Below are 27569 nucleotides of genomic sequence, written 5' to 3' on the forward strand. Positions count from 1 at the left end.
GCCCAATTATGAGAAAAGCTTCCCCAAATTAACATTCTCTCCCACCCTGCCTCTTTTTGTCACTCCTTCCTCCTTTGTTGGCTTTCCATTTGTATCCCTTCCTCTTGAAAATTACTATTTCGGTCACTTTGTATTCTACTTTCCTTTTTACTTCATTGATCCCTGCCTCTCTTAACAACTTGGCCCTCTGATCCTTCTCCTGAGAGCTACAGTTCTAACTACATGAACCATTAGGTTCTAATGGTCTACCCTAGATCCTTAGGTTAAATAAACAATTGAGTTGTTTCTCTTTTGTCAAAGCATTCCACACATGGATACTCAACTAGCTTAAAATACTCTGAAACTACATCATATATTTCAGAAGTAATTTAGGTTTTTAAGAATGAGATCACAATTTGTACACTTAAATAAGTATTTTTCTCTTTTATCCTTAAAATATGTTCAGTCAAACAATCGGGTTTTATTTTTATTTCAATATAAAGTATATACAGGAAGACACATGTTTTAAAACCCATTTGGTGATGGCTTGGACAAAAATATTGAACCAAAATCCCTAACAATAAAGAACACTCTGTAAGAAATCAAATAATTATTAAATCTAAGAACCAATCACTGAAATTATATAAGAAAATAATTATATAGCTGACCAATAATATTAATATGTAATGAAATGTTTATCTGATGCTTTGCTCAAAGTAGTCCTTCAGTAAAATTATTATTAAAACTAAAATAGAAAACAAAAAATAACTCATGAGAATTATAATGATATGATAATATCTTTCTCTGTACAAAAACTAAACATACTATTTAGATTTTGGTGCTTCTGGAATGTAAACTGCAAGCAAGACTCAGCAATAGTTTTCTAAAAATGCTTTATTGCCAGGTACCAGTGGCTCATGCCTGTAATCCTAGCTAGTCAGGAGGCTCAGAACTGAGGACTTTAGTTCAAAGCCAGCCCAGGGGGCTGGGGATATGGCCTAGTGGCAAGAGTGCTTGCCTCGTATACATGAAGCCCTGGGTTTGATTCCTCAGCACCACATATATATAGAAAAAGGCCAGAAGTGGCACTGTGTCTCAAGTGGCAGAGTGCTAGCCTTGAGCAAAAAGAAGCCAGGGACAGTGCTCAGGCCCTGAGTTCAAGCCCAAGCCCCAGGACTGGCAAAAAAAAAAAAAAAAAAAAAAAGCCAGCCCAGGCAGAAAAGTCGCCCTGAGACTCTTATCTCCAGTTAACCACTCACAAACCGGAAGTGGCACTGTGACTCAAATGGTAGAACACTAGCCTTGAGAACAGAGGCTCAATTAGTGTAACCTTAAGACAAACAATTCACATTTTCCAAGTTTGAAGTAGGCATTTTTATCTCCATTTTATAAGTGAGTGGTTAAACTGAATGAAAATTGAGCATAATTAAATATAACCTGCCAAGTTCACACTGCTAATAAGCTTCATAATTCCAATCTGTTCTTTCTGAAATCTCACACAATTTCTACCAAGAAAAGAACTATTCTAGGCTGGGAATATGGCCTAGTGGTAAAGTACTCGCCTCGTATACACGAAGCCCTGAGTTCGATTCCTCAGCACCACATATGTAGAAAAAGCCTCACTTCAGGTATTCTCTCTCTTATAAAATCAACTATTCTGTTGTATTAGTACTGAATTTTTTACCCAAGAATTTTGGCTTTCTCTTCAGATAGAAAGTCCTCTGTAATCCGTGTATGATCCTGGGGCTAGTGATTAACACTGATGACTAATAGCACCAGGATGACTTCTGGGACTAAACTCAAAGCCTGCTTCTACTCCCAAAGAGGAAATGCCTTTGGCCATTGCCATCAACAGAACACTGTCTCCTAATTCTTTGCCCAGGGAAACAAGGATTGTTGTGAATTAGTGGCATGAGGTTCTCAATTAGTCGTGTGTGAATTATCTCTCATAAGCAAATTAGGGAAATTAATGAAACAGCCACTGAAGAAATTGTTGCAAGGAACAATTAGCTTAGCATTCTTGCCTGCCTCCTCTTCTGTTCAAAAGCCAGCAGCTACATTCTCTCTAAAGTCAACTGTAAGTGTTTGCTGTGGATTCCTGAAGTCTAAACTCTCAGGAGTACAGTTTGTCTACTAGCAACAAGATAATAGCACAAACCCAGAAATCAAGAACCAAAAAAAATGACCCCGTTGCTGCGCTAAACCCATTTATGTTTATTCCATTAAACACTGTACAGCCAGAGCTGGACTCTCACAGGCTCAGGTGTGGGTCAGCAGACTCCAGTGGTGGCCCCCCACCAGAAGCTTGTGTAGCAAGCTGCACCACTGCCTGCTTTCAGTAAACTTCCAGGCAGGGTTAGTGATGGGCTCTTAGAAAATAGCATTGGCTTGGTAGAAGCCCGCCCTTGAGTGACTAAGAAAGGAGGATCACAAGTTCACAAATGTCAGGCCAGCCAAGGCTGCAGCATGAGACTCAGTCTCACATAAGCAAAAGGAAGAGAGTTCCATCTGTGTTAATGTGATAGGATTTATAGTCACTTATTTTCCCTGTTTTATTAGCCTCTTCGCTGTCCAAGTCGATGAAGACAATTGGCATATGCAAAACCTGACAGCGGAGCAACCTATTGAAGTCAAAAAGCTTTTCATTGGGGGCGCCCCACCTGAATTTCAGCCTTCTCCTCTCCAAAATATCCCTCCTTTTGAAGGTTGTGTGTGGAACCTGATCATCAACTCTGTGTAAGTGACTCCTTGCTACTATTGTGTTTTGATCTGAAAATGATTGTTGACTCACATTATCCCAAATTGTGGGTGGGAGGACTTGAAGAAGTTTTTAGTTAAGAGTCTGAATTCTAAATAAGGGTCATAAGTGGATTTTCAGAGAGTCACTTTTGTTATCTAGGAAAGGGAAACAGTGAGGCACCCATGGCTCATGCCTGTAGCCCTAGCCATTCAGGAAGCCAAACTCTGAGGATCACTGTTCAAAACCAGCCTGAGCAGGAAATTCCATGAGACCCTGCTGTCCAATTAACCAACCAAAAGCCAGAAGCAGAGCTGTGCCTCAAAGGGTAGAGCCTTAGGCTTGAGCATAAAAAGCTCAGGGACAGCACTCAGACTCCTGAGTTCAAGCTCAAAAACTGCCACAAAAGAAAGGGGGGAAGGGGTAATGAAAATGAATAAGAAATGAAAATGTTTTCCTTTGGATATATTCCCTTAGCCTTATGGACTTTGCACAGCCTGTATCCTTCACAAATGCAGACATTGGTCGCTGTGCTGATCAGAAGACACGGGAAGATGAGAATGGAGTGATTCCAGCGGAAGTGGTGATCCAGCCACAACCAGTTCCAACCCCGGCTCTGGCCCATGTGAGTGCTTATGTACGGTTGCTGGCTTTCCTCAGCATTTGAGTCCTTTTCAGAAAGGGAGTTAGTCGTTCAAGATATCTGGTGTTCTCTGCTTCCAGAATTGAAGGAAGGGCAACCCCTGTAAAAGCCTGCTCTTCTTGCATCTTCTTTGTATTGCCTTTCTTTATAGCTCTAGTTGCCTTTAATGTTTGTTTTCTAAAAAGAACAAAAAATATTCCTTTTTTTTTTGACAAGTTGGACAGATTCAGGATCAAAAATAATAGAACAGTCTCTCCTAACATTGTTCAGCCCCTTTTCTTTGCCTTTTACATATAGATCATATCAATATCTATGCAGTCTGCTATTCTACATCTAAAAAAAAAACTAGTCATATGTAAGTAACACTTTTTGAAAATACCATGGAAATGTATGTTGTAATCTGCTTTTATTGTGGATACAGACACACACACATATAGAGACTCACAGTTCAGAAGGTAGGCTATGCTGAATTACATCCTGCCTCTAGCTCACCTATATTCAAATCCCAGTCTCCAAGCAACCCTTTGAATCTCAAAAAGTTACTTAGTTCATCTAGGCTGCACTTTCCTGGTTGCAAATTGAAGGTATTCGCAACACATGTCAAAGTTATGAATCTTAAAAGATAGTTTTCAGAATTTTTGGCATCTACTAAGCATTTCATACATGATATAATTATCATATATTAGTAATAATAATTACTATGTTCACATGTTCACTATGTGCCTGCCACAGACCAACAATTTCCAGTGTTTCAATGTGATTCACGTAACAACTCTGTAGAAGACAAATTATTCCACATTCAGTTGACTTAATAAGAATTATCTCTCTTTTTTTGGTCATGGTGCTTGAATTTAGGGCCTGGACATTGTCCCTGAGCTGTTTTGCTCAGGGAAAGCACTGTACCACTTTGAGCCACAGTGCCATTTCCAGTTTTCTGGTGGTCAATAGAATATAAGAATCTCACAAACTTTCCTACCAGCACTGGCTTTGAACTGCAATCCTTAGATCTCAGCCTCCTGAGTAGCTAGGATTACAACTGTGAGCAACCCGACCACCACCTGACAAGAATTATCTATCTTAAGGAACTAACCCACTCACACAGCTATAGATGCCAGTCTAGAAAGCTTAATCTGGTAGGTTTGATTCCACAGTCTGACTCGTTATCAATGCAACACTCTGACTTTACAGTTTATTATACTTGGGGTAAGTGTTCCTACATTTTGCTATTAGAAATTGTATTGTAATAAGCATTGTTGTGGCTCAATCTTTTTCATTATTTCTGATTATTTTCCTATAAGAGACTTATAGGCAGGAAGAAATTCTGCAGCTAAAAGATGAATAAGTCTACAGTTCCAAATGCACGTCTTAGTTGCCTTTGGGGGAGAGGGAAGTCATACCAGTTTATATGCACCACAGTGGTATGGAAGATATCTCACAATCTTCTTGATAATACATGCATCATATTTATAACACATTACTAATAATGGGTGGAGTATATTATCTTGAGTACAGATTCTGAAAACTCTTGAACATATCATTATCTCTGTTAGCTTCCTCAAAGGAACTGGTTGTTCTGAAAAACAATGTGCCCCTGGTTCTTAGAAATATGTATTAAATGACAGGCCAAATAGGCATGACTCAGTAAGACCGGTTATTTACTCCTTGTAACATTTCAGCCTCTGTAAAATGTGGATCAGGAAGGATTCTGATATCAAAGGTCATGAGGTATGTGGAAATTCTCTTGGAAACTAGAAGTTTTTCCACATAGAAAAGGAATCCCTGCTTTTACTGAGCAACTTCTGTGTCTAGTATGTGCGGGCATTTGATGTCTACATGCTATTTATTGCTTTATGTATTAAAATTTTATACAGGGTATTTTACTAAGAGATAAATAAACCTAAAGATGAACCATGTATCATTACTACAAACAGAGAACAAGAGAAAGTACTTCTCTGTCACGTCTCACCCACTGTAACTCAGTGCAATTGGTCAGGTGACTTGACCTCTGGAAATATAGGATGATCTCCTAGAGGATGAAGATAATAATATCAGCCTTTGAAGATTATTGGGAGGGAATAAGTTACACATTGTGTGCAAAGCTCCTAGCATAATCCTAGCTGTGGCAGTACTTTATAGTGTTAATCCTTCCATGATAAGTAGTTTGTTTAACCTTTTGCATGTTTAGGGTAGAGACAAACGTGAGGGGAAGGAAAGGATTGTTGGTGACTATTTTTAAATAGTTTCAAGCTCCACCATGGTATGATGATTAGTATTTTAAGTTTTTCATCACTTGCAACTCTCACCATTTTCTTTTTGCATCAGAGTTTAGATTTTTTAAGCATTAAAAGTTAAAATTTGAAGTGGGAACTTGTATAAGAGCCTCACATTGGTTCTCACACAGTTGACAGGCAGGATTGCCTAATCTGTGTCACCTTCTTTATCTGTTTTATATCTATCACCCACTACCCTGACTATAGTTTATGCACACACAAAAAAGACATTTAGTATATTTCAGGGCAATTTAAGAATATCCTGAGAGGTGGGCACTGGTGGCTTATGCCTATCATTGTAACTATTCAAGAGGTGGAATTTAAGAATTATGGTTTGTAGACAGCTAGATGAACAAATCTGAGAGACTCTTATCTCCAATTAACCAGGGGGAAAAGCCAGAAGTAGAGGTGTGGCTCAAGTGGTTAGAGTACCAGCCTTGAATGTAAAAAGCTTAGCAAAAGTATGAGGCATTGAGTTCAAGCCCATGTACCAGCACAAAAGGAAAAAGAAAAGGAGTATCTTGAGAAAGCACTGCTCTATGACATGAGTTATTGCTGATCCTGTACTTATTACCTGTTAACTCATAATATGTGAGACAATATTTATACCTGTTTTCTGGCAGTACAGGAACTTATCATCTCTTTGTATATCTCTCTTATTCTCTAACCCGTTTAGATAAAAACATTTCTATAGATTATATGTGGTGACATTTCTCATTTAGAATAGTTGGTAGGCAATCATCTGAACATCCCAGTATTAAATACATTTGTTGACTCATTCAGATGAGCAATTCCTCTGCAAGTAAATACACTGTCCACACCAACGCAAGAGCAAACATGGCGTTTGCGGAACTGTATGCAATGAGTTGGCTGCAGCTGTTCCTTACATCTTATTGCAAAGTTGAACTGTGAACCCCAGTTTAAAATGTGAGAGTTCAAATGAGTAATAGGAAGAACCATGAAGTATGCTATGCTGATGGGACTTCTGGAGGACTCGGGGGAAAGAAGTGGGCAGACAAGAAGGAGAAAGTGATTTCTCCATCAGAAGGCTACAGTTCTAGAAACTAAATATAGACAAGGCCATTGGGATACACTGAATCCTGATAGGTACTAAAAAAGAAAACACACATTCTCCACACACTAAGGAATAGCAGGCTGTAGTGCATAAATAGCACTGGAAATGCCTGGTTGCCAGCAAAAGCACTCCCGTGTGACAAATTGGCATTTTTTAAAATTATTTCTCAACTGCTTGAATATAGACTTTATGTTAGTACATTAAATTAGCCAGTCCTATGCAATTATCTACATCCATGAAGAAGACCATCCTACATAAATGTCAATCAGATCTGAGTGTTAGCCCTCATTTGTTTAGGAAGATAATTGACTCATGAAAGAAGAAAACACTACCATTTGTATGATGCTTCGGTAGTTGGTGCTTTCAAGAACAAAGAAGCCAGTTTGGATGAATGTAATTGAAACTTCTGCGCTGCTTCCATCTAACTTGAAGGGATGTTTTTCTATAAATCACATGCTGTCTAGAATCCAACAGGTTATTTCCAAGTAGCAGCCCACAACCAGCAGCTAGAAATGATCACTTCTCTCTTCTGACCTGAAATTAAACAGAGTAAGAAGCTTCCCATGAGGTTACTGATCCACTTCCCTAAACATGGATGTGGGAAGTCTTACTTCCTGCAGAATCTTCCCGGCTACACACATTGCTGTTCTCCATCTGCCAAGTTACTGATATCTAATGACTCTTCACCCATATTTGTCCGCATGTTACTTGTCAGCCTATGCATTTTCTCTGTATTACTTGTAGCATTTTAAAGTGTTCCCACAAGGTGGCAGAATTGTAACATGTTAAGATGGATGAGCCTCTACTGAGACTGATTTTTTGTTTGTTTGCTTGCTTGCTTTTAACACATTCCAACGCTCAGTGTTTCTCAAACAACACAGGAAAAGGAATCTGGTCCATAAAGATTCTCCTCAAGCTCACTCAGCTGAGAGGAGGAAAGCTCACCTTACCTAACCATTTTGTAAAGGTTCCTTAAAAGTCCCTCATCCTACCTGTTCTCACTATCGTCTAGCTTTCCGTGGATTTTTCTCCTTTTCTAAAAATGTATGTATTATTTAAAGTGATCTTTAAGTACCTGTACAAAGAGGTTTCAGCTCAATGTGTCAGTTTACAAGTACAATGCCACTTGATCAATGTCACCTCTTCCAGCCATCCTCCCTAGATTTCTATGGGAAACAGAGTAAACACTTCCTTACTTTCAGGATCCTTTCATGCTAGTGTGAAGCCCAGGTGCTTTCTGATCTACCTAGCCAGTTCCCCTTTAAGATATTAGAAGGGAAAAAGAAGCTGGAGCTACAGAGGAAGCAGCTCCACCCTCTACAGGAAGTGAGGAGGAAGGGAAGCCTCTGTGCCCAGCCTGCAAAGCTCAGGAACTGCACACCCCTGCACACATTCTAGAAAGACTCTAATTCCACTTACAGTAATTCAGTCCACAATCTCTCCCTTTAAACAAGCAAGAAAGGGATCTAAATTTGTACCAAAATATTTATTCCTCGCCTAGGGCTAGAAGATATTTCTTCCCGTTGAAATCCTAAAGTACATGCATATGAAAGCCCTCTTAGATGAGCTCTTTTCAGCCTTTTTCCAACTGCCAGTCTTAATCAGGGAAGACACTTTATTCAAAGCAACATCAACCTTTTTGAAAATGAATGTTTTTCTTAAAGGATCTATTCAAATTTCCTTGAAAAGAAATGAATCTACCACTATGGCTTTATGCTTTGAGGATACCTGGAGCCGCAGAAATCAGTTTGGTCCACTCCTTTCTATAGCACTGGCTTGTCTGGTTATTGTGTTGTAGTAACCATGGGCTTGTGCAGGAATGAAGTAGGGCTCCTCTTCCCATTCTAGTGAGTTTGCTTTGTAATGACATTCTCCATGGGACGTTCCCAAAGTCCTTATCCTTTGTCAATGTTTTCCCAAAATGACTTACGTGAGGTTTTTCCACCTAGAAAGCATAAAATGCTATTGCACTCAGGGCCACTTTGGGAGCTATCTGTCCAGTCTACAGATGGACAGAAGGTGAAGTTAACATGTTTGAGCCAGCAGGAGACATGTGATTTAAAAAGCTCTACACAACACACCTACTTTTAAAACTGCTACCTTAGTCATTTTTAAAATCACATTCGAATATGAATTTTACTCATCTGTGAACATTGTTTTATGTTAACATTTACATACAGAAACTGAACAGTTCACTATAGTGACATAATCAGAACCAAATCCATCTGGTGGTTTTTATTTAGGCTATGATATTCTATTTCTCTAATTCCTGAGTGCCATTGACCTCCATTTCTCAGTGTTCAGAGCTGAGAGTGTAAGAATATTTGACTGGAGTTAAGCACTGGTGGCCCATGCCTGTAAATTCTAGCTACTCTGGAGGTAAAGACCTGAGGATCATGATTTGAAACCAAAGCAGGCCAGAAAAGTTCCATGAGACTCTTATTTCCAATTAAATGCCAAAAGGCCAAAAGTAGAGCTGTGGTTCAAGCAGGTTCAAGCAGAAGCCTTCAGCAACAACCCTAAGAGACAGTGCCAGTCCCTGAGTTCAAGCCTCAATTCTGGCACACACACACACACACACACACACACACACACACACACACACACGTGTTTGGGTAGAATTCTACCCCCATAGACTCAAAGCAGATGGGATTCTCTTAGAGTCTTCATAGGAAGATAACAAGCTGTGTGTATTTGTTGAGAAATTCCTCTGGGTAGGAGTTATGGTGAGAAGTGGATGGATGATCCTAATTCTATTAATAGCATTATTGAAGACTGAGACCTTGAGCCACAAATGGATTTCCATCTGGGCTCTTGCTGCAGTCTGTAAAATGAGATAGGCACTGTGCACTGTGAAAGCACACACACTGTCCTGCCAACTGGGCTTTTGCATAGATGAATGAATGTCCACCACAGATTACTTTTTATAACTGACCATCTCTTGGAAGGCCAGAGTGAGCTACTTCCATTATGATCGATTTTATAGCATTTGGAAATGTTCCAGTCCCTTTACCTGCTGTGGCCGTGTTGCATTTAACTAAGCTCAAGAGAAAAGAGAACAAGACATTATTTTTCTCAAGTAATTATTTCCTATGTGCTGATGTGTCATCCCTAAAAACCACTGGAAGGAACTCACTGCATCAAAAGCCTGTCTTGATCTGTTTGGGAAATGCTGCTGAGTCAGCATTCATTGAGCAATGGCCCATCCCAAGCTATTAAGTGCAGATGTGAAAAACAGATGCATTGGTGAAGAGCGTGTCCTTTATTGATTTTCTCACATACTGCATGTTCTAAAAGACTTCCTAAGCCACCTGTATATCAAAATGCCTTGTGAAAATAGACAACAATGAAAGTGGTTGTGGTTTTGGTCACTTAAGGAACCTTGATTATTGAGCTGTTCATTACAGTAGCCAAATATGACCCACATAGCCAAGAGTGGTTATATAATTAGCAAAACAAGACAATGACACAAAATGCTATGTAAAGTGGTAACACAAAGTCTTCTGAGTAGAAATCATTAAGATTTTCAAGATGGTGACAGCAGAGTATCAAACAACTGACTGCATCGTCCCCCTTCAGCACTCCAGGAAGCTGATCTTTGAACAGTAGCAGCGGAAATGTGTGCAGTGGGTTCCATTTTAAAAATGTGCTTGGTTGCCTAGCAACTGGCTAAGGACCTCAATGGGCTGACTTGCTGGTTTAGATACACCATCTTGAAAGTATAAATTCATGCCAGTGTTCTAGCGGACCAATAGTTTTCAAGAGAAAGTAATACAACAAGAAACTGAAATGGGGAGGGCAAGAAGGAACACATTTTTCTACTGTTGCAATCTAAATGATCAGCTCCTCGTTCTCCCTGTTCACAATCTTCTAGGAAGAAAGCTCTTCAGAAATAAATGAAACTGTGATTTTTTTCTCTCAGAAATGTAAATTCTGAGAAAATTCATTTCTCAGAAATGTTTTCCTTAGGAGAAAATAGGAATTCATTGATAGATTTTAACATACTCATCTAGCGATTGAAGGGTGGGATCCAAGCAAATTGATTTCACATTCACTGAGCATTTAGTAAATGCCTGCTGCAATGCAGGCAAATAAGAGATGGGTTTTATTTTTAAGAAATTTAAAATTATGCAAGGGCATGGAGGTAAAATATGAGAAAGCAAGACATCAGTGTTAGCTATTTAAGAATAAAGTCCATAATCTTCTCTCTTTCTTTCCTTGGCATTGCACAGGGTCCTTGCACTGCTGAATCAGAACCAGCTCTTTTGATGAAAAGCAAGCAGTTTGGGCTTTCAAGAAACAGTCACATTGCAATTGCGTTCAATGACACCAAAGTTAAAAATCGGTAGGTTTTATCCTGAGATAGTAAGAAGTAATAAATAAAGTATTGAATAGTTATATTTTACCAAGTTTAAACAACTACACTTATTAATGAATGAGGTTAGGCTTTGTTCTGCATTTTAAATTCACTGAAAAGAGCAGAAATAGGATTCTTTCTGTATGAGAATGCACCCTGATTTGGTACCACCCTCATCTCAGCATAAACATTCTTATTTACTGTCTTCCTGTGCACACTGGTGTTCCACAGTCTGACAATTGAGTTGGAAGTGCGAACTGAAGCTGAATCAGGCTTACTTTTCTACATGGCCCGCATCAATCATGCTGATTTTGCTACGGTTCAGCTGAGGGATGGATTCCCCTACTTCAGATATGACTTGGGCAGTGGTGACACCAACACCATGATTCCCACCAGGATCAACGATGGCCAATGGCACAAGGTAAGCATCCCCAGGAAATTGGCAGGACTCTAACAGGTGAATGTGGTGGCATCCAAGGTGTCAGCGACAGGCCTTTCCCTGGGGCCAGCACTATTTTGCCAGTGCAGATGGACACTAACTGGTGCTGCTGGAATGACACTAGAGGATTGTCATTGTTGTGCAGCTGTGGTCCCCAAACATCTACCCACACACAGAGCCAGCCAGCTCTCCAAAGCTCTGTGAGAGAAATGTAGGTGTTCATCATGAAGCTCTGAGTATTGAGTGTACAGAATTCAGACTCATTCTGAAATCATTTCATCTTTATTTTAAATGTGATACAAGGCCATCTTTTTAAAGAAATAATTTTGCCAAAAGTACAAGTTGGGATCACAGACAGGGACCCTCATGCCTACCTCTCCCTTTACCACATACTGCTCTTAAAGCCAGGAATCTGAGAAACGCAGCAGTGACGTGTTTAAAGGACCCCATGGTACCATTTCCACCAATAGTCATTTGGAACAACTTTAAATGTTGGCCTTACACCCAGAAACCAGTGCAATTATAGGCACAGAAGGCTCATTTGCCATCTTACTATCCTGTTTGGCAGGACTGCAAATAGAAAATATACTGACTGATTAAAGCAGAAACTCAACATTTGTCTCTGCACCTGTGATAATCTATTAAGTAAAGTTCCCCTAGGTAGAGAAATAAAATGTTTAATTTTCCAAATATATTATTAGTTGCTGGATCGAGTTCATTAACCTACTTTGAACTGGCGATATCATATAGAAAGCCAAAAATAAAAAACTTGAAGAAGAAAATAAAACATACATTCCAAGTCAACAAATGGGTTATTTTGGAAATAAATGGAATCTTCATATTTGATTGGGAGCTTATGACTTGCAAATACCACTCCCAATGAATGACTTCTCATTAACGGTTACTTTCATCTCTGGCTAATGGGATACTAAACACAACTGTGGAGAAAAAGGTATATTGTGAGGCTACATGAGATAAGGTTTGAACAAAGAACTTATACAGGATCACTAACCTCAAAATGGAGGATAGGTTTTCTTTTTGAAGGTTTTTCAAATGTGACTTCTCGAACTAAGATGGATACCTGTAAAGTCAGCTGTTACATTCCTCAGTTTCCATCTAGACTCTTGCTAAGGCCACCATTGGCTCCAACATTTCTCACACTTACATACTCTCTCTTTTTTCCTTAAACTAAATTCAAACCCTCTGGGGTTCTTCTATTCTGTCTTGGAGATGATTGGCTGCACTGTCATCATTTCCTCAGTAGTCAGGTCTCCATCTTCCTACCTGGCTTCTGATTCATGAGGCGCCTCAGAGGAGGCATTCCTCCCACTCTACTGCTCTCGCTGTAATTCTACATGAGAAGGGCTGGACAGCAGGATACAGCATATCTCAAACTGTGTTCAGAGCTCAGACTTAGCTCAAACTAATGCATTCTTAAACTAGACATGAATTTTGCATCCTGCTTAATTCAGAGCAGTTCCATCCACCTGCAACTTTCCCCTCACAACATACCTATCTCTCAAGACATGCTGCACACTTGGCAACCTCTAGAAGAAACTACAATCTAAGACTTATGCAGGAAAATGCTGTGTTGAGAAAACAGAATTTGAAATGTTCTACAAAGTACATTTATTTTCACTGATTTTATAAGCTTAAAAAAGTGGTTTTGCATACTTGAGAATACCGTACAAGTTCCTATGTCATACATGCTGCATATCTGAAATTTGTTCAAGATTGGCATTGATGGTTCCTCTTGATTTTTGTAGATTAAGATTGTGCGAGTTAAACAAGAAGGAATTCTTTATGTTGATAATGCATCTAACAGAACCATCAGTCCGAAGAAAGCAGATATCCTAGATGTTGTGGGGATGCTGTATGTTGGTGGGTTACCAATCAACTACACTACTCGAAGAATTGGTCCCGTGAGTATATAATCACTTCTTTATTATTTCACTGCCTGGCTGAATCATTTATTTGTGCCTGTGCATTTGTGTAACCAGGTTACACAATCTGATGGCTTCTTGCACGTGAATGAGAAATCATCTTGATTTAGATTGTGATTCCTGGCTAGATATCACTTAGAAGCACAGCACATGAGTTTGTAGCACTCTGGGCTACAGCTTTGAGTGTTGCTCTAAGACAGCTGGCTGGTAAATCAGTACAGAGTAATTGTGTTGCATACCAGCACAAACCTCTGCTGAAGCTTAGTGTTTGTTTCTTCTGACCTGTTGTTTAGGTGACCTACAGTATTGATGGCTGCATTAGGAATCTTCACATGGAAGAGGCCCCTGCTGACCTTGAACAGCCAACCTCTAGCTACCGAGTAGGAACATGCTTTGCACATGCTCAAAGAGGCACCTATTTTGATGGGACAGGTTTTGCCAAAGCAGGTGAGGCTCCTCCACTTCCTTTCTATTGTCTGTATATTAATGCAAACTTCTTATGGACCAAAATATCAAGTTCCCCAGTGTCCTAAACCATTGCTATCTTCAAACTAAAGCGCATTCTAGGAACAATTAAATAATGCATGGATCTGATTCTAATAAGGATTAATGGGAAAAATAGAGTGTATTCTATTTCCTTCAGTAGTGATCAATAATAGCAAAATAATATAATTCTGCAAGAAGTCTTATATAATTATACTATCTAAGATTCTTTTTTCTTGTACCAGTCGTGGGGCTTGAACTCAAAACCTGGGTGCAGGCCTTTGGGCTTTTTTGCTCAAAGGTAACACTGTGTCACTTGAGCCACAGCTCCACTTCCAGCCTTTTATCAATTGCTGATAGGAGTCTCACACTTTCTTCATTAGGTAGGTTTTGAACTGTGATGCTTCGATCTCAACCTCCTGAGTAGCTAAGATTACATTAATGAGCCACTAGCACCTGGAACTACCTAATTTTTCTTCTTCCCAATTTTGCCTGTCTATATTTTTATTTTATTTTTTTCTTTATTGTCAATGCAAGTACAGAGGGGTTACAGTTTTATATGTATGGAGTGAGTACATTTCTTATTCAACTTGTTACCTCCTCCCTCATTTTTCCCCTGCCTCACCCCTCCTCATTTCCCTCTCCTCCCCCATAAGTTGTACAGTTGGTTTACACAATATAGTTTTGTAAGTATTGCTTTTGCAATGGTTTGTCTTTTTATCCTTTGTCTCTCAATTTTGGTATTCCCTTTCCCTTCCCTAGTTCTAATACACGTATATACAGTATCCAGGGTACTAAGATCAGTTAAAATGATAGCAAGAGTAAAACCATGGGAAGGGAATATGAGAGGGAAAAAAAGAAAAAAAACGGGTGGGAGGGTATGGTTTCACATGGCATGTTGAAAATAATTACAACAATGATATATCACTTGTTTCCATAATGTGGAGTTCATTTTGCTTAGCATCATCTTATATATTGCTGGAGATGTACCACTATTTTTCTTCCTTTCTCTTTAATTCATTGCAAGGCTTCATTTCGTGATACATAGCATACCACACACACACACACACACACACACACACACACACACACACACTGCACACATTATAGTCTCCATTTCTTGTTAATAGCAATGGAGAATGAAGAAAGGTAATTTCCCCTGGCTTTCTTTAGTTATTTCCTCTCACTTAATTTCCAGTGTGGATATGAATTACTGAACATATAGTTTGGAAAGAAAAATGGGTACTAGCCTCTACTTAATAAGAACAACAACAAAAATTGACCATAACATACTTTAGGAGTGAGTATTCAGTACTATGGTTTTCAAAGACCATGTTTATTATTTGTTTACTAGAAAAATTAATTAGCACATTATATGTGGAATTATGGAGAGTAGAGAATACATAGTTTCTAAGATCTCTAGTTTGCTGAGAAATCACAAAAAGGCAAATAAAAGCAAAGAAAAAATAAATAAAAAACAAAAATTCCAAAAGATGCCATGTGCCAACGGCTCACACCAGTAATCCTAACTATTCAAGAGGCTGATTGTGAGAATTATAGTGCAAAGACAGCCTAGGAAGGCAAGTCCATCACACTTCTTAACAATTAATCACCAAAAAACCAGAGGTAAGCCATGCTCCTAGCTACTCAGGAGGCTGAGTTCTAAGGATCACTGTTCAATGCCAGCCTGGGCACAAAAGTCCATGAGACTCTTATCTCCAGTCAACGACATCAAAAAGAAAACAAAAAGAGCCAAAAGTGGTACTGTGTCTCAAGTGGTAGGCCACTAGCTTTGAGCACAAAGATGCTCAGGAATGGCATCCAAGCCCTGAGTTCAAGCCCCAGAATTGGCAAAAATAACAAAAAATCCAGAAGTAGAGCTATGACTCAAGTGCTAGAGCAGTAGTATCATTGAAGAAGTTCAGGAATTGCACCCAAACCTTGAGTTCAAGCCCTGTGACTGACACAAAATAAAAATAAACCTTCAAAAGGTATCTGTAGATATTTCCAAGAAAGAATAATTTGGGTTGGAGACATTGGACTAGGTTTTGTGGAGGAACTGACATTTGAGCAGAGTTAAAAGATGAGTTGAACAATCCTGTGCACATGTTGTAGGAGATGTAACATGAGGAACCTTATACCAACAAAGTCGAGCTAGGAAACCTCATGAGGCAGATGCAGAAATCAGAAAAATATTGAGGCTATGTTAGATTCATGTTCATGTGCTAGTAGAGTTCAAAGACTTCCCCAAGATGTGTACAAATTCACAGACGGCAAGCAGAATTTGTGCCCAGCTTCAGGTCCTGTGTTCTTGGTTTCCTTTGCCATCTTGCCTGGTTCTTTTCATTGTTCTTCATACTGGACTAGAAATTTTACCACTTCCCCCCATCTCCAATAACTGCTGTCATCCTCTTAAAAAACAGCATAATACAACTTACATAAGACTTGAGTGGTCAGTCAGAATACTTCCAGTGGAAAACATAGAACTTCAATGTAGTCGTTCACATTTTTGTTCTTAAAAGCTTCCAATCACTGGAGCTTTTTATTGGGCTCCTCATTCGCTCTGTCCTCGGCCAAACTAGTACATGCCATTCGTGTGTGTGTGTGTGTGTGTGTATGTCTGTGTCTGTGTCTGTGTGTGTGTTTACTTCTTTCTCTCTGTTTTGCTTTACAGAACAATTCAGCTTCTTTTACTCTTTACTTTAAAAAACATCTGTAAATCCAACTTTGCCTTTCCAAACCCATGAAGAGTCCCAGTAAAACAAAATTCCCTCACTAAAGACAACTGTCGTCATATTTGGAATTTAATTCTTGCCTAATAAATAAAAGACAGAGAAAAAATGTCTCCTCTATTTCTTTGCTAAGAGTCTACGCGATTATATGGCCTAGACTGAAGTTAATAAATCATTTTATTGCAAAGAAAAAGTATCGTGAACACTTACTGAAAAGATTAAATCACTGAATCAAATATGGAAAATTAGAGAGAAAAGATTTAACTGGATGAACTAGAAAAGCCCATTTATCTCCCACAATCTTTCCACCAAAATTCTATTTGCAATTTCTGTTAATAAAATAGTTAGAACTTTTAAGCTCTTCCAGATTGTCATAGTACCATTTAAAGTGTCTCAATAAAATTTTCTCAATTTTATTCACACTGAAATGCTTTATTTTATTCAACAGACAGACTTCTAAAATAATTGCATGCTTTGAGATTGTTTGATTCAATCTCAGTATATATTTTCTTATTCATTTATTTGATTACTATATATGTATATTAAATGTGCATTGCATTCTGGAAATTTTGTACACCTAGGAATAAAACTATAAGCTGTACAGACAATGTCTCACAAAATTTACATTCTAGAAGGAAAGGAAGCCAAAAATAGAAGAAAAAGAAAAGCTACAAAGTATGGATTGACACAGTGGTAGAAGTACAGGCCATATGGGTACCTGGAAATAATAGCTTCATTATGATTGACTAGCATGAACTAAAAACCATTTCATTATAAATTTCTGGTCATGATCCACACACATACCACACCTTAAAATTTGTCTTCATTTTAGTTGGTGGATTCAAAGTGGGACTGGATCTCCTTGTGGAATTTGAATTCCGTACCACCAGAACAACTGGAGTTCTCCTGGGAGTCAGCAGCCAGAAAATGGATGGAATGGGCATTGAAATGGTTGATGACAAGGTGAGCAGCCCCAACATTTCTGAGATTTCTTCATGATCTTGTTGCTCATGTGCCCAGATCTCTGTTTTGAAGCCTTACTGTTTTCTTTGTTGGATGAAGGCTAGATTATGTCTTTCATTTTTCCTGAATTACCACAATTCAGGGGTGTTCTCAACATAAAGACTAGAATGCACTTCTAATATGTTAACCCTCAGCAAGGCAATTTGGTTGGTCAGTGTTGAACAAAGCCGTTTAGGACTCCATCTCTTAGTGGGTTTGTACAAGTGCCCAGTTGTTCTCTTTATGAACACATGGTCTGTGAAACTATTGATTCAGGAAGGAACAGGAAAAGGTTTGGGTCATATGAAATCAATGTTCCTCTTATAAGAGAGACGGCATCTCTCAGAAGTTCATGTGGCCAGCAAACCTATCAGTTCTCAATTCTCACTTAAAAGCATCTAGACACCGTTTCCAAAAAGAGCAAATTTATAAAAGTATTTTGTTAGTTTTCTTATAAGGGATAATCTAACTCTAAATACCTCTTTATTCCTTGTCTACTTATGAACAGCCACCTACAGTGAGATGACCTCTTTACCTATGCTTCCTACTGTCAAGAGCAGATACAAAGAGGTAGAAAAGCGAGAAGTTGCACAGGCTTCCTATTTGGCTATTAAATTGGAATTACCTTTTACTCTGTTGCTATCTTCACCCTAAGGATGTTGTCACTCCAGAAGAAAAACTACATTGAAACCCAAAATATACTTCCCTTAGCTCCTTTCTTCCTTCCTCCCAGTCTTCTGACCACCCTAAAGGCAACAAGGAAAAACAAGAAAAAAGTTTATAGGCAAAAAGAGTGAACAAACAAATGAGCATCACTTAATTTTGTCAAATTTTCAAACCATACATTTACTACACCTTTTCAAGTAATTTTTATTTTATCACCTCCTTATAAACATTGGTATTTCTTACGCTATCCTGTTATTTTTTCACCCAGCAATTTGTCCATGCAAAATAATCATTGCAAACTCCAGTGAGTTCATTAAATTCTTGGTTAATGTTTATATCACTGTTTTTACAATCTTGTAACCTATTTACTTGCACTTTTAATCTTTCAAAAATAAAAACTTCTTGTTTCTTTTTTTTAACCTTGTCAAATGAGTTACCAAATTGACTAATATGTTTTCAATATTTCAGTATGTTTCCTTTTCCCCATCAGCTTCAAAGGAATTCTGACATCTCAAATTTCAGCCATATTACTGAAAAACAGATTTTTCTCATTTAAGCAAGGACTTCAATCTAAGTTTGTTGTTATTAGGAATTTAACTGGCCCTCTAGCTCAGGCTTCCGGCACCTGTGACATAAAATGTGTCCAAAAAAGCAATTTATGTAACTCTCATATATATATCAGAAACCAGAAGGGGAAAAATACAAATAAAACATCAAACACTTAAATTTGAAAACAAGCCCTTAATGTAATTTCATAAACCAAATTAATGAATTATGTTAAGCAACATTTGAAAGAAAGTTTTATAAGATTCACTGAGAAGTTTCACACACTAAAAGATGTGGGAAGAATTGTTCTGTGAGTCCTAGGTTCTTTTTAGGTTGCCCGACCTCAAATTTTTCTGAGCAGAAAAAACAGCTTCACACCCTGCCCGATTAGTACTAATCAGGCCCAAAAGCAATCAGCAGAATTCATCATTCCATGATTAGGTTCATATTTTCAGGCAAGTTTTGAGTCTTTTAAATATGTTCCAGTGTTGTATACTTCAAACAATTTTCAGCTGAAGTAGCTTCTAGAGACCAGATCTATTTTACTATAGAAATGATCATGATAATCTTCCATTGAAACTGTTGGTGATTATTCCATCTTTGCTTTTCTAGCTTATGTTTCATGTGGACAATGGTGCTGGCAGGTTCACAGCCATCTATGATGCTGGGATCCCAGGATCCTTGTGTGATGGGCAGTGGCATAAAGTCACTGCCAAGAAGATCAAACACCGCATTGAGCTCACAGTAGATGGAAAACAGGTGGAAGCCCAAAGTCCAAACCCTACATCTACGTCAGCTGATACAAATGACCCCGTTTTTGTTGGAGGTTTCCCAGGTAAGCACTAGTGACTCAAGCAAGATTTTCTTTACTCTTTACCTTTGTGGTTTTGAATCATTTATATTTATATAAGCATGTCCAAGAATATGTGTGCATACAGATACTTCCTAGCTTTAGAATCTTCTCCATTAAGAACACTTTGCCTAAATCTCCAGTCTGTAAAATAAGTGCATTATTTACAAAGCCATATAAGAGCAAACTTTCTGTGATATCCCCAAAGTTTCATTCATGGGGAAGTAAAAGCTACAGGAAATGAATTTGATGTATAAAAGATATGAGTCATTTAATAGCAATTGAGACCAGAGTTTGTTTTTTTCTGATTTTTAAAAAATCTATTTAAAAACAATTTTTATGTTTTATACCATAAGAACCATAAAATGTTGGGGAAATTATTTTCTTAAGTCTGGAAATCATTGGGATAAATTCAGCTAATTTCTCCTGTATGTCATTATAGAATTTATATTCCTATTAAAAAGAAAACCAAGCAATAATCTGCATTCAGAATCCTTCTCCAGCACATTAAATATAACATATCAACCAAAGAGAGTTATATAACATATGCATAAAGAGGGGTGGCCAGTTTGCTGCAAAATGAGCCCAGTGCATCTTAATAAGTACTGCAAAAACAGATTACTGGCATGATCTTTTTCCATTTGTACAACAGTTTTGTCTACAGTGTTAGAAGGCTCCTTTATGTACCAAACCAAGCACAATGCAGTATTTAGCAGTAGTGGTCAGAGAAAAAGATACTGAATTAATGAGAGCAGTTAACAGCTACATTTTCCAAAATGTCTTCTAGATTTAAGAAGTCTTTCTTCAATCATGATATTAGGGAGGACTCAACAGTCTATGAAATAGACTAGTTAGCACCAAGTAGGTGTACTACACATGTTCTGTGACCCTCCAACCAACTTAATGCTCAGGGTTTTTATTTTTTTGATGTGAGAAAATGATAAAATTGCATCTTAAGGGCCAAGTGCTAATTCCATATTTGAAAGGCTTGCTCAATTGGCCTATTTTATTAAATATAATTTTACAGATTTAAGTTACAACGGTCAACTTGTTCATTCTACATCAGATTATTTCTTCGTTATTATTATTCTAGCTACTTTCATATTTTATAGTGTATAATAAAAGTTGATATTTCTCTGCAAATCTGTTAGTAAAGCTACAAAGAAAATCAGTAGCTTTATATTTGACAGGGTTTCAATTTAATCTCAAGATTACACTTGACTTTGACATATGCTTTTAACATTTTATACTAAAGCAGAAGTTTAAAACTGAGCCTTAAATAATAAGAGGTATTGCTTTGTGATAGAGAACCTACCTAGCATGGACAAGGCCCTGCTGTTAAATTCCCAACACTGAAAAAGAAGAAAGGAAGGGAGGGAGGAAGGGAGGGAGGGAGGGAGGGAGGGAGGGAAGGAGGGAGTAAGGAAGGAAGGAAGGAAGGAAGGAAGGAAGGAAGGAAGGAAGGAAGGAAGGAAGGAAGGAGGGAGGGAGGGAGGGAGGGAGGGAGGGAGGGAGGGAGGGAGGGGAGGGAGGGAGGGGAGGGAGGGAGGGAGGGAGGAAGGAAGGAAGGAAGGAAGGAAGGAAGGAAGGAAGGAAGGAAGGAAGGAAGGAAGGAAGGAAGGAAAGGAAGGAAGGAAAGGAAGGAAAGGAACCTCTTGTTTTGTCTTTTCAGATGGCCTTAACCAGTTTGGCTTGACCACCAACGTGAGATTCCGAGGTTGCATCCGATCCCTGAGACTCACCAAAGGCACCGGCAAGCCACTGGAGGTTAATTTTGTCAAGGCTCTGGAACTGAGCGGTGTCCAACCTGTATCATGCCCCACCAATTAATAAAAATAAGTTTAATCCCCAGGTGGGTTCATCAAAACTATTATCAAGTAAAAGTAATCATATTTTACCTATGTATGTTAACAAAACTAATTTGTGCACATATATAGAAATCTTTCTGTATTCAGATGGTGCTAATTCAGACTGCAGACTGAATTTTAGTTCAAGTCCTCTGTCAAACATATGAATATTAAACTTATTATAACATTCTAAATAATTGTTTGTTTAGTGTGGTTTTTAAGGAAATAAAGCAACTGACTGTAAGTTGTAGAATTTTTAACATGCCTTGGAACCATTGCAAGAGGAGCTCATATGGAATTCATGAAGACAACATTATTTTTTTACAAAACATATTAACACTCTGTCATTCTTTTCCTATGTTGATTTTGGCTTTCTGTTCACACCACTGAAAACAAGTGGATTTTGAATGTGTGATGGGGAAGAAATTAGCTGCCTTAGTCTCTATGTTTATAAAAGCATTAGCAAATCATTTCCCTGATCCAAGTTCATTATTAAAGAGTTTAACCAGCCATAGGAATGAATACCTTTTCATGCTGAAGGTTGACAGTATAGATCAGATTCTGGCCAGAGAGCTTAATTACTTGATTTTCTTGTTTGATAATGATTCATAGACTTTGGGGATAGGAACCAGCCTGCAGAATGATAATTAAGCCCCATTTCATGCTACAGTGTTGAGACTCTGGATACCTTAGGATAACTGCAAATGTCATCATCTACACTGGTGGAAAAGGGATTGTGCTAAAATGCACTTTTATACTCACTAGGAGAAAATCTTCTAGAAACATCAAAGGCATCCTTCACTGAGTCTTTCTGAGCTGCAATTTGACCTAACAAATTCATTTTCCTAAAATATAAAGTCTGCATTTTATTCTCCTAGTATTTACTGTTCCATTATCTTCCAAGGGGGGAAGGATCTGTGAGAAACCTTTCTAGATTTTACTCGTTATCTTTCTATCTTCAGGAAAAAAATAGTGGTAGTATAACTTCCAGGGCATTCAAAAAAAAACAACACAGCACTTCCCTCGCTATGGCAATTTTATCAAAAATTGAATAAATCTCCTCTGGCAGTATTATCCACTGGGGGATGGAAGATGTTGTTTCTGACCATAGTGATGATGAACATGCTCTCAGCATTTCACCATTAACCAATTTCCCAATATATCTTGTCCATAAAATTTCCTCTTACAGCAAGACATTCTCTCAGATTTGTTATAATATTTCTTGGGATGTTACAAAGTGAAGAAAGGAGACGCAGAGGGGAGGGGGAGGGAAGGGAACTTGTAGAAATGTTTCTAGGTAATTCTAATGTCATTGTCAAGTATAAGACCCCCCCTATTCTACAGAGAAAACTTGCCTACCATGCCAACAGAATAGAGAAACTGTGCGCTTTCTTGTGACCATTTCCACACACATAAAATACAATTGTTGAGGGGCTAGGAATGTGGCTTGCCTAGCATGCATGAAGCCTTGGGTTCGATTCCGCAGCACATAACAGAAAAGGCCAGAAGTGGCACTGTGGCTCAAGTGGGAGAGTGCTAGCCTTGAGCAAAAAGAAGCCAGAGACAGTGCTCAGGCCCCGAGTTCAAGTTCCAAGACTGGCAAATACACACACACACACACACACACACACACACACACACACACACATTGAAGCTAGTTAACACTTTAATCAGCCTTTTAAGCCATAAGAAGATTTGAAAGCCAATGTGTTTTGATAATAAAAATCATTCTTTCACCATTGAACCTAGGTACCACTTTGGGGGCTGCTTTGGGATACTTGGGGTAAACAAGAATGAAGACGTATTAGGTTCCTTTAATGAAAAGCTAATGCCTTTCTTTCGTGGGTCCTGCACAGAAAGATATATACATTTGAAAGCAAAGGAGCTGAAATTGACACTCCTATCAGAGCCAGGTCCTGCTGAAGTCAATTTGTAGATAAGTGCTTTAGAGGGACAAAACTGGAAGCAGTCTTTGAAATCAAGGAATGTGGTGACTCTGAACTCTCCCTAGACATTAGAAATAAAATTTGAATTCTTAAAAGAAAAACAAAAGTTCCACATCTAGGTGCCACTCCAGCCAGCCATTAAACTATAATCTCTGGATATGGTTGTGGCATTGGCATTTTCTTGACACACACAGACACACACACACACATATGTATATGTATATATGTATATATTTGTATATATTTATAACATAACATATTATATATTCTCATATAAATATATAGTACCTATTTACCATATCATAGATCTATATATTCATATATTATATTTATATAAATGTGTATTATATATTTATTAATTTACATATAAATCTAGATGTATAGATATTTCTTGTTATTATAATGTATGTGTGAGGCTGCTCTGTCTATCTACTCTTTTTAAGCAAGTCCAGGAAAATTGGCTGGTGAGCTCAAAGTTCCACATTAGTAGGTTTCCAACATGGTCCTAAGAACTTTTAGTCTCTACCCAAGTAGAATTCCCTGAATTGGTTTTGACTAGATTCATACCACATGCAATCCATACATCAGAGTGGTCCACAATATTGAACGGATAAAAAGAGGATCCAAATTTCAGATCCAAATCATTGAAGTTTTACAAGAGGAAAATGTTTCCCCAGCATATTTCACACTGATATCTTACTTTGAAATCAAATTATTTTTTATCCCTAAACAATATGAAATGTTTACTTCACTCAGCACTCATCGTCTCAGTAATTTATTCACCTCCTGCCACATACAGCAATTATGAAGAAAGCAGAATACTTGTCATTCATTTGCCCAACACCCACTCCTAACCAGTTGCCAGCCTTCCTTAAAAAGGTGCTCAGCACTTGACATTAAAACATTTGTTAGGGGATATTTGTTGAAGTTGCCATGGTGAACATCACTGACAAAGGAAAATTAAAAAAGAGAGCAGATTTCAGCCCCAAACCACCAGAAAACTAACAAACACTTAAAGCTTCAATTAACAGCTTTAAAATTCTTAACTATTTTCTCCTACATTGATTTAGCCTATTGTCCCCAGCTACAAAAGCCTTCTAGATTTTCTACTTAACAAAGAAAATGACTACTTTCACAAACTGAAATTGATTTTATGTAGGTTGTTTCCTGAGTTAGTGTTTAAAATGGACAAACATAACCAACACAAAACAAAATAGTAAGCTTTTGCAGAAAACAAAGTACTGCTAATACAACTTTCTTATTTTGTTTATTTTTTGTTTGTTTTTTGTTTATGTTTTGGGTTTTTTTTTGCTTTTGTACTTTTTGTTTGTTTTCTTATTTTGTCTGTTCATCTTTGTCCAGTCAAGGAAGACATGAAAATGCATGTACTTACCTCATTTGCTTGACTGAGATGAACACACATCTCAATTGCAAAGGGCAGCTAGAGGTTAAGGCTGCCCCAGTCTGGGCACTGAATTTCAATATTATTTCAAAAATCTTGATATGAAAAATGGTGGCATAAACTCACCCTTCAGCACTATTCTGTACAGGCATATTCTTAAGTCATGGCGTACTGGAAACAAGACCTTCAAAGAGGTAACTAAGAAAAAGTGAAGACAGAAGGGGGAACCCTTCTTCAATATGATCAGTGTCATGTTAGCATAGAGAAAATAAAATACATGAAGAAATAGAGAGACTATGTCCACCTGTAAGCCTCCAGGACAAACCAAACCTGCTGACACCTAGGTTTTGGACTTTCAGCTTCCAGAAGTATGTGAAAATAGTTTCTTATTGTTTATATTACTCTGTTTATATTATTCTGTTGTAATATTCCTCACAAGTTAACATATAGGACTTCCTCACTAGATATGTAAATAATACTGCTTTAAAATTAAGCCTTGTCAATCATATTACATACCTGGAATTTCAGTTCTAGAGGCTGAGGCAAAAAAGTCACAAGTTCTAGGCCAGTCTGAGATAGGTAAGCAAGACCCTGTCTCAAGAAAATAATGATGACAACAACAACAAAAGCCCAAAGTATCAGCACATTTCAGATTCTCTGAAGGGTGACATGTACATCAGGGAAGTCAACTCTCCTGAAAGTGACTTACTACCATTGATATAATAGAAAATTTTGAGAATTAAAAGTGTAAAAGAATATCCATAGAACACTTAAATTAAAGCAGTTATTTTCTGTTTTCTTGAGGGCATTAGAAATAGCTACAAAGAATTACAAAGCAAAGAAATGTTGTTCTACTCAAATCAAGGAAATTCTTTTATATGTCCTTAGGGATAGTAGAAATAACCAGATTAATCAAGAAAATGAAATTCTACTCAACTCCATTTCTTGAACTTGTCAGTAGGATGACTTCTCTTTGAGCTGGTTTGTTTAGTTGGGTTTGAAGAACTAGTCATTCACTGTTGGACAAAGCAAGTCCATTCTTTATTTTAAAGCCATCTGCCTGGAGCTCAGCACTTCAGTAGCATACACCTATCGATGCAGGTAGTAGCACTGGAGGTGCTGGGAAGTTAAATATGGATATATTTTGAAAGTGCTTTGGTGTTTACTGAGGCTGAAGAGAAGGAAAACACACAAACCACAGACAGTAGAAATTCATCTGCTGTTAGAAACTGGATAGCAGAAACTGAGACATTCTGTGTTTTCTGGCATCCCAGAGATAAAGTTCCTCTGGGAACCCAAGTACCACCACAAATCAGATGTAAAGGCCAATGGAACAGTACAGATGAGCCAGAAGTGAAATCATACACCTACAGCCAGCTAACTCCTGACAAAGGACTCAAAAACATTCAGTATAGCCTCTTCAACAAGAGGTGCTGGGAAAACTAGAGATCCATCTATACACACACACACACACACACACTCTCTCTCTCACTCTCTCTCTCTCTCTCTCTCTCTCTCTCTCTCTCCTCTCTCTCTCTCTCTCTCTCTAGGGATATGCATAGACCATGAATTTGAGTAAGGGACTATGTAGAAAGAAGGGAAAGGAGAAAGAGAAAAAGAAAGATTGAAAATGAATAATGTTGAAATACATTGTAAGCGTATATGACAATAGCATCAAAGAGGGGTTGGAGGCATTGCTCAATTGGTAGAACGTTAGCCCATGACAGAAAGCATCAGAGCCTTCGTTTGAGTCCCCATTTTGGAACAAAAAAAGAACCACAAAGAAAGTGATTTATCAGTAGAGGGATGTGAGTGAAAGAGAAATAGACTGTCTGGGACCTGGTTCTAGATGGATGAAGGTGAGCTAAAAAGTGAATGTAGGAAGTTAAAAGTAGTAGGAATTCATTGTTTACAACTATGAAATATGAAAATTTAATAATGAAGCCACCTGAGATTTATGTGGGAAGGAGAGGTGGTAAAATTGATTAAAATACAGTGTAAACATCTGTGGAAATCTAACACTGAAATTTCCCCCTATAACCAGTGAAAGCTAATTTTTTTAAACAATTTGTTATGGAGAAAAGGAATGCAAAAGCTAGGAAATTCCGAATTTGAAAATAATGGCAATAAAATTCTGAATGTTATTTCAGTGTATATTTGACTCCTATTGGCTGGGCAATTGTTCAAGTTCTTAGGGCAAAGAGTAACTGTAGATTTTTGTCTAGTAGAAGTGCAAATGAGTTCTGTCTGGTTGAACAGATAACATTGAAGGTGAAAGTCTGTACTGAGAAATCTTATCCAAATACTTCTTTATGAAATTAAGTATATATACAAATCTTCTCAAATTCTCAGACCTACTTTGATAACTTTCTCCTGTCATTAGTAAATGAGTTCAATAAAATATTTGACATATGTTCACATTGTATTAGCCTGGAGATATACATCTTTAACCTTTAAAAACTGTATTTTTAAAAAGGAAGAAAATGCCAGGCACTGGTGGCACACGCCTATAATCTTATTTACCCTGGATGCTGAGATCTGAGGATTGTATTGAAGCCAACACATGCAGGAAAGTCTGTGAGACTCTTATCAGATGAGATCGGGCACGTTCAGGGTGGTATGGCCATAGACAACTCTTATCTCCAATTAATC

General features: G+C 38.0%; 1 protein-coding gene across 1 annotated transcript in view; it reads left to right on the plus strand.

The window, feature by feature from the left end:
• Positions 1-21817, plus strand: part of Lama2 (laminin subunit alpha 2) — a 547138-nt gene extending 525321 nt beyond the window's left edge. Inside the window, exons 57-65 of the mRNA XM_048354062.1 lie at positions 2539-2715; positions 3194-3341; positions 10937-11049; positions 11293-11482; positions 13267-13422; positions 13737-13890; positions 17491-17621; positions 19485-19707; positions 21395-21817. Of these exons, the coding sequence (XP_048210019.1) occupies positions 2539-2715; positions 3194-3341; positions 10937-11049; positions 11293-11482; positions 13267-13422; positions 13737-13890; positions 17491-17621; positions 19485-19707; positions 21395-21552 (1450 nt within the window). The 3' untranslated portion in view covers positions 21553-21817. The remainder of the gene's footprint in view (positions 1-2538; positions 2716-3193; positions 3342-10936; positions 11050-11292; positions 11483-13266; positions 13423-13736; positions 13891-17490; positions 17622-19484; positions 19708-21394) is intronic.
• The last annotated feature ends 5752 nt before the right edge of the window (positions 21818-27569 follow it).

This window comes from Perognathus longimembris, chromosome 9 (assembly GCF_023159225.1).
Source record: "Perognathus longimembris pacificus isolate PPM17 chromosome 9, ASM2315922v1, whole genome shotgun sequence".
Classification (NCBI taxonomy): domain Eukaryota; kingdom Metazoa; phylum Chordata; class Mammalia; order Rodentia; family Heteromyidae; genus Perognathus; species Perognathus longimembris.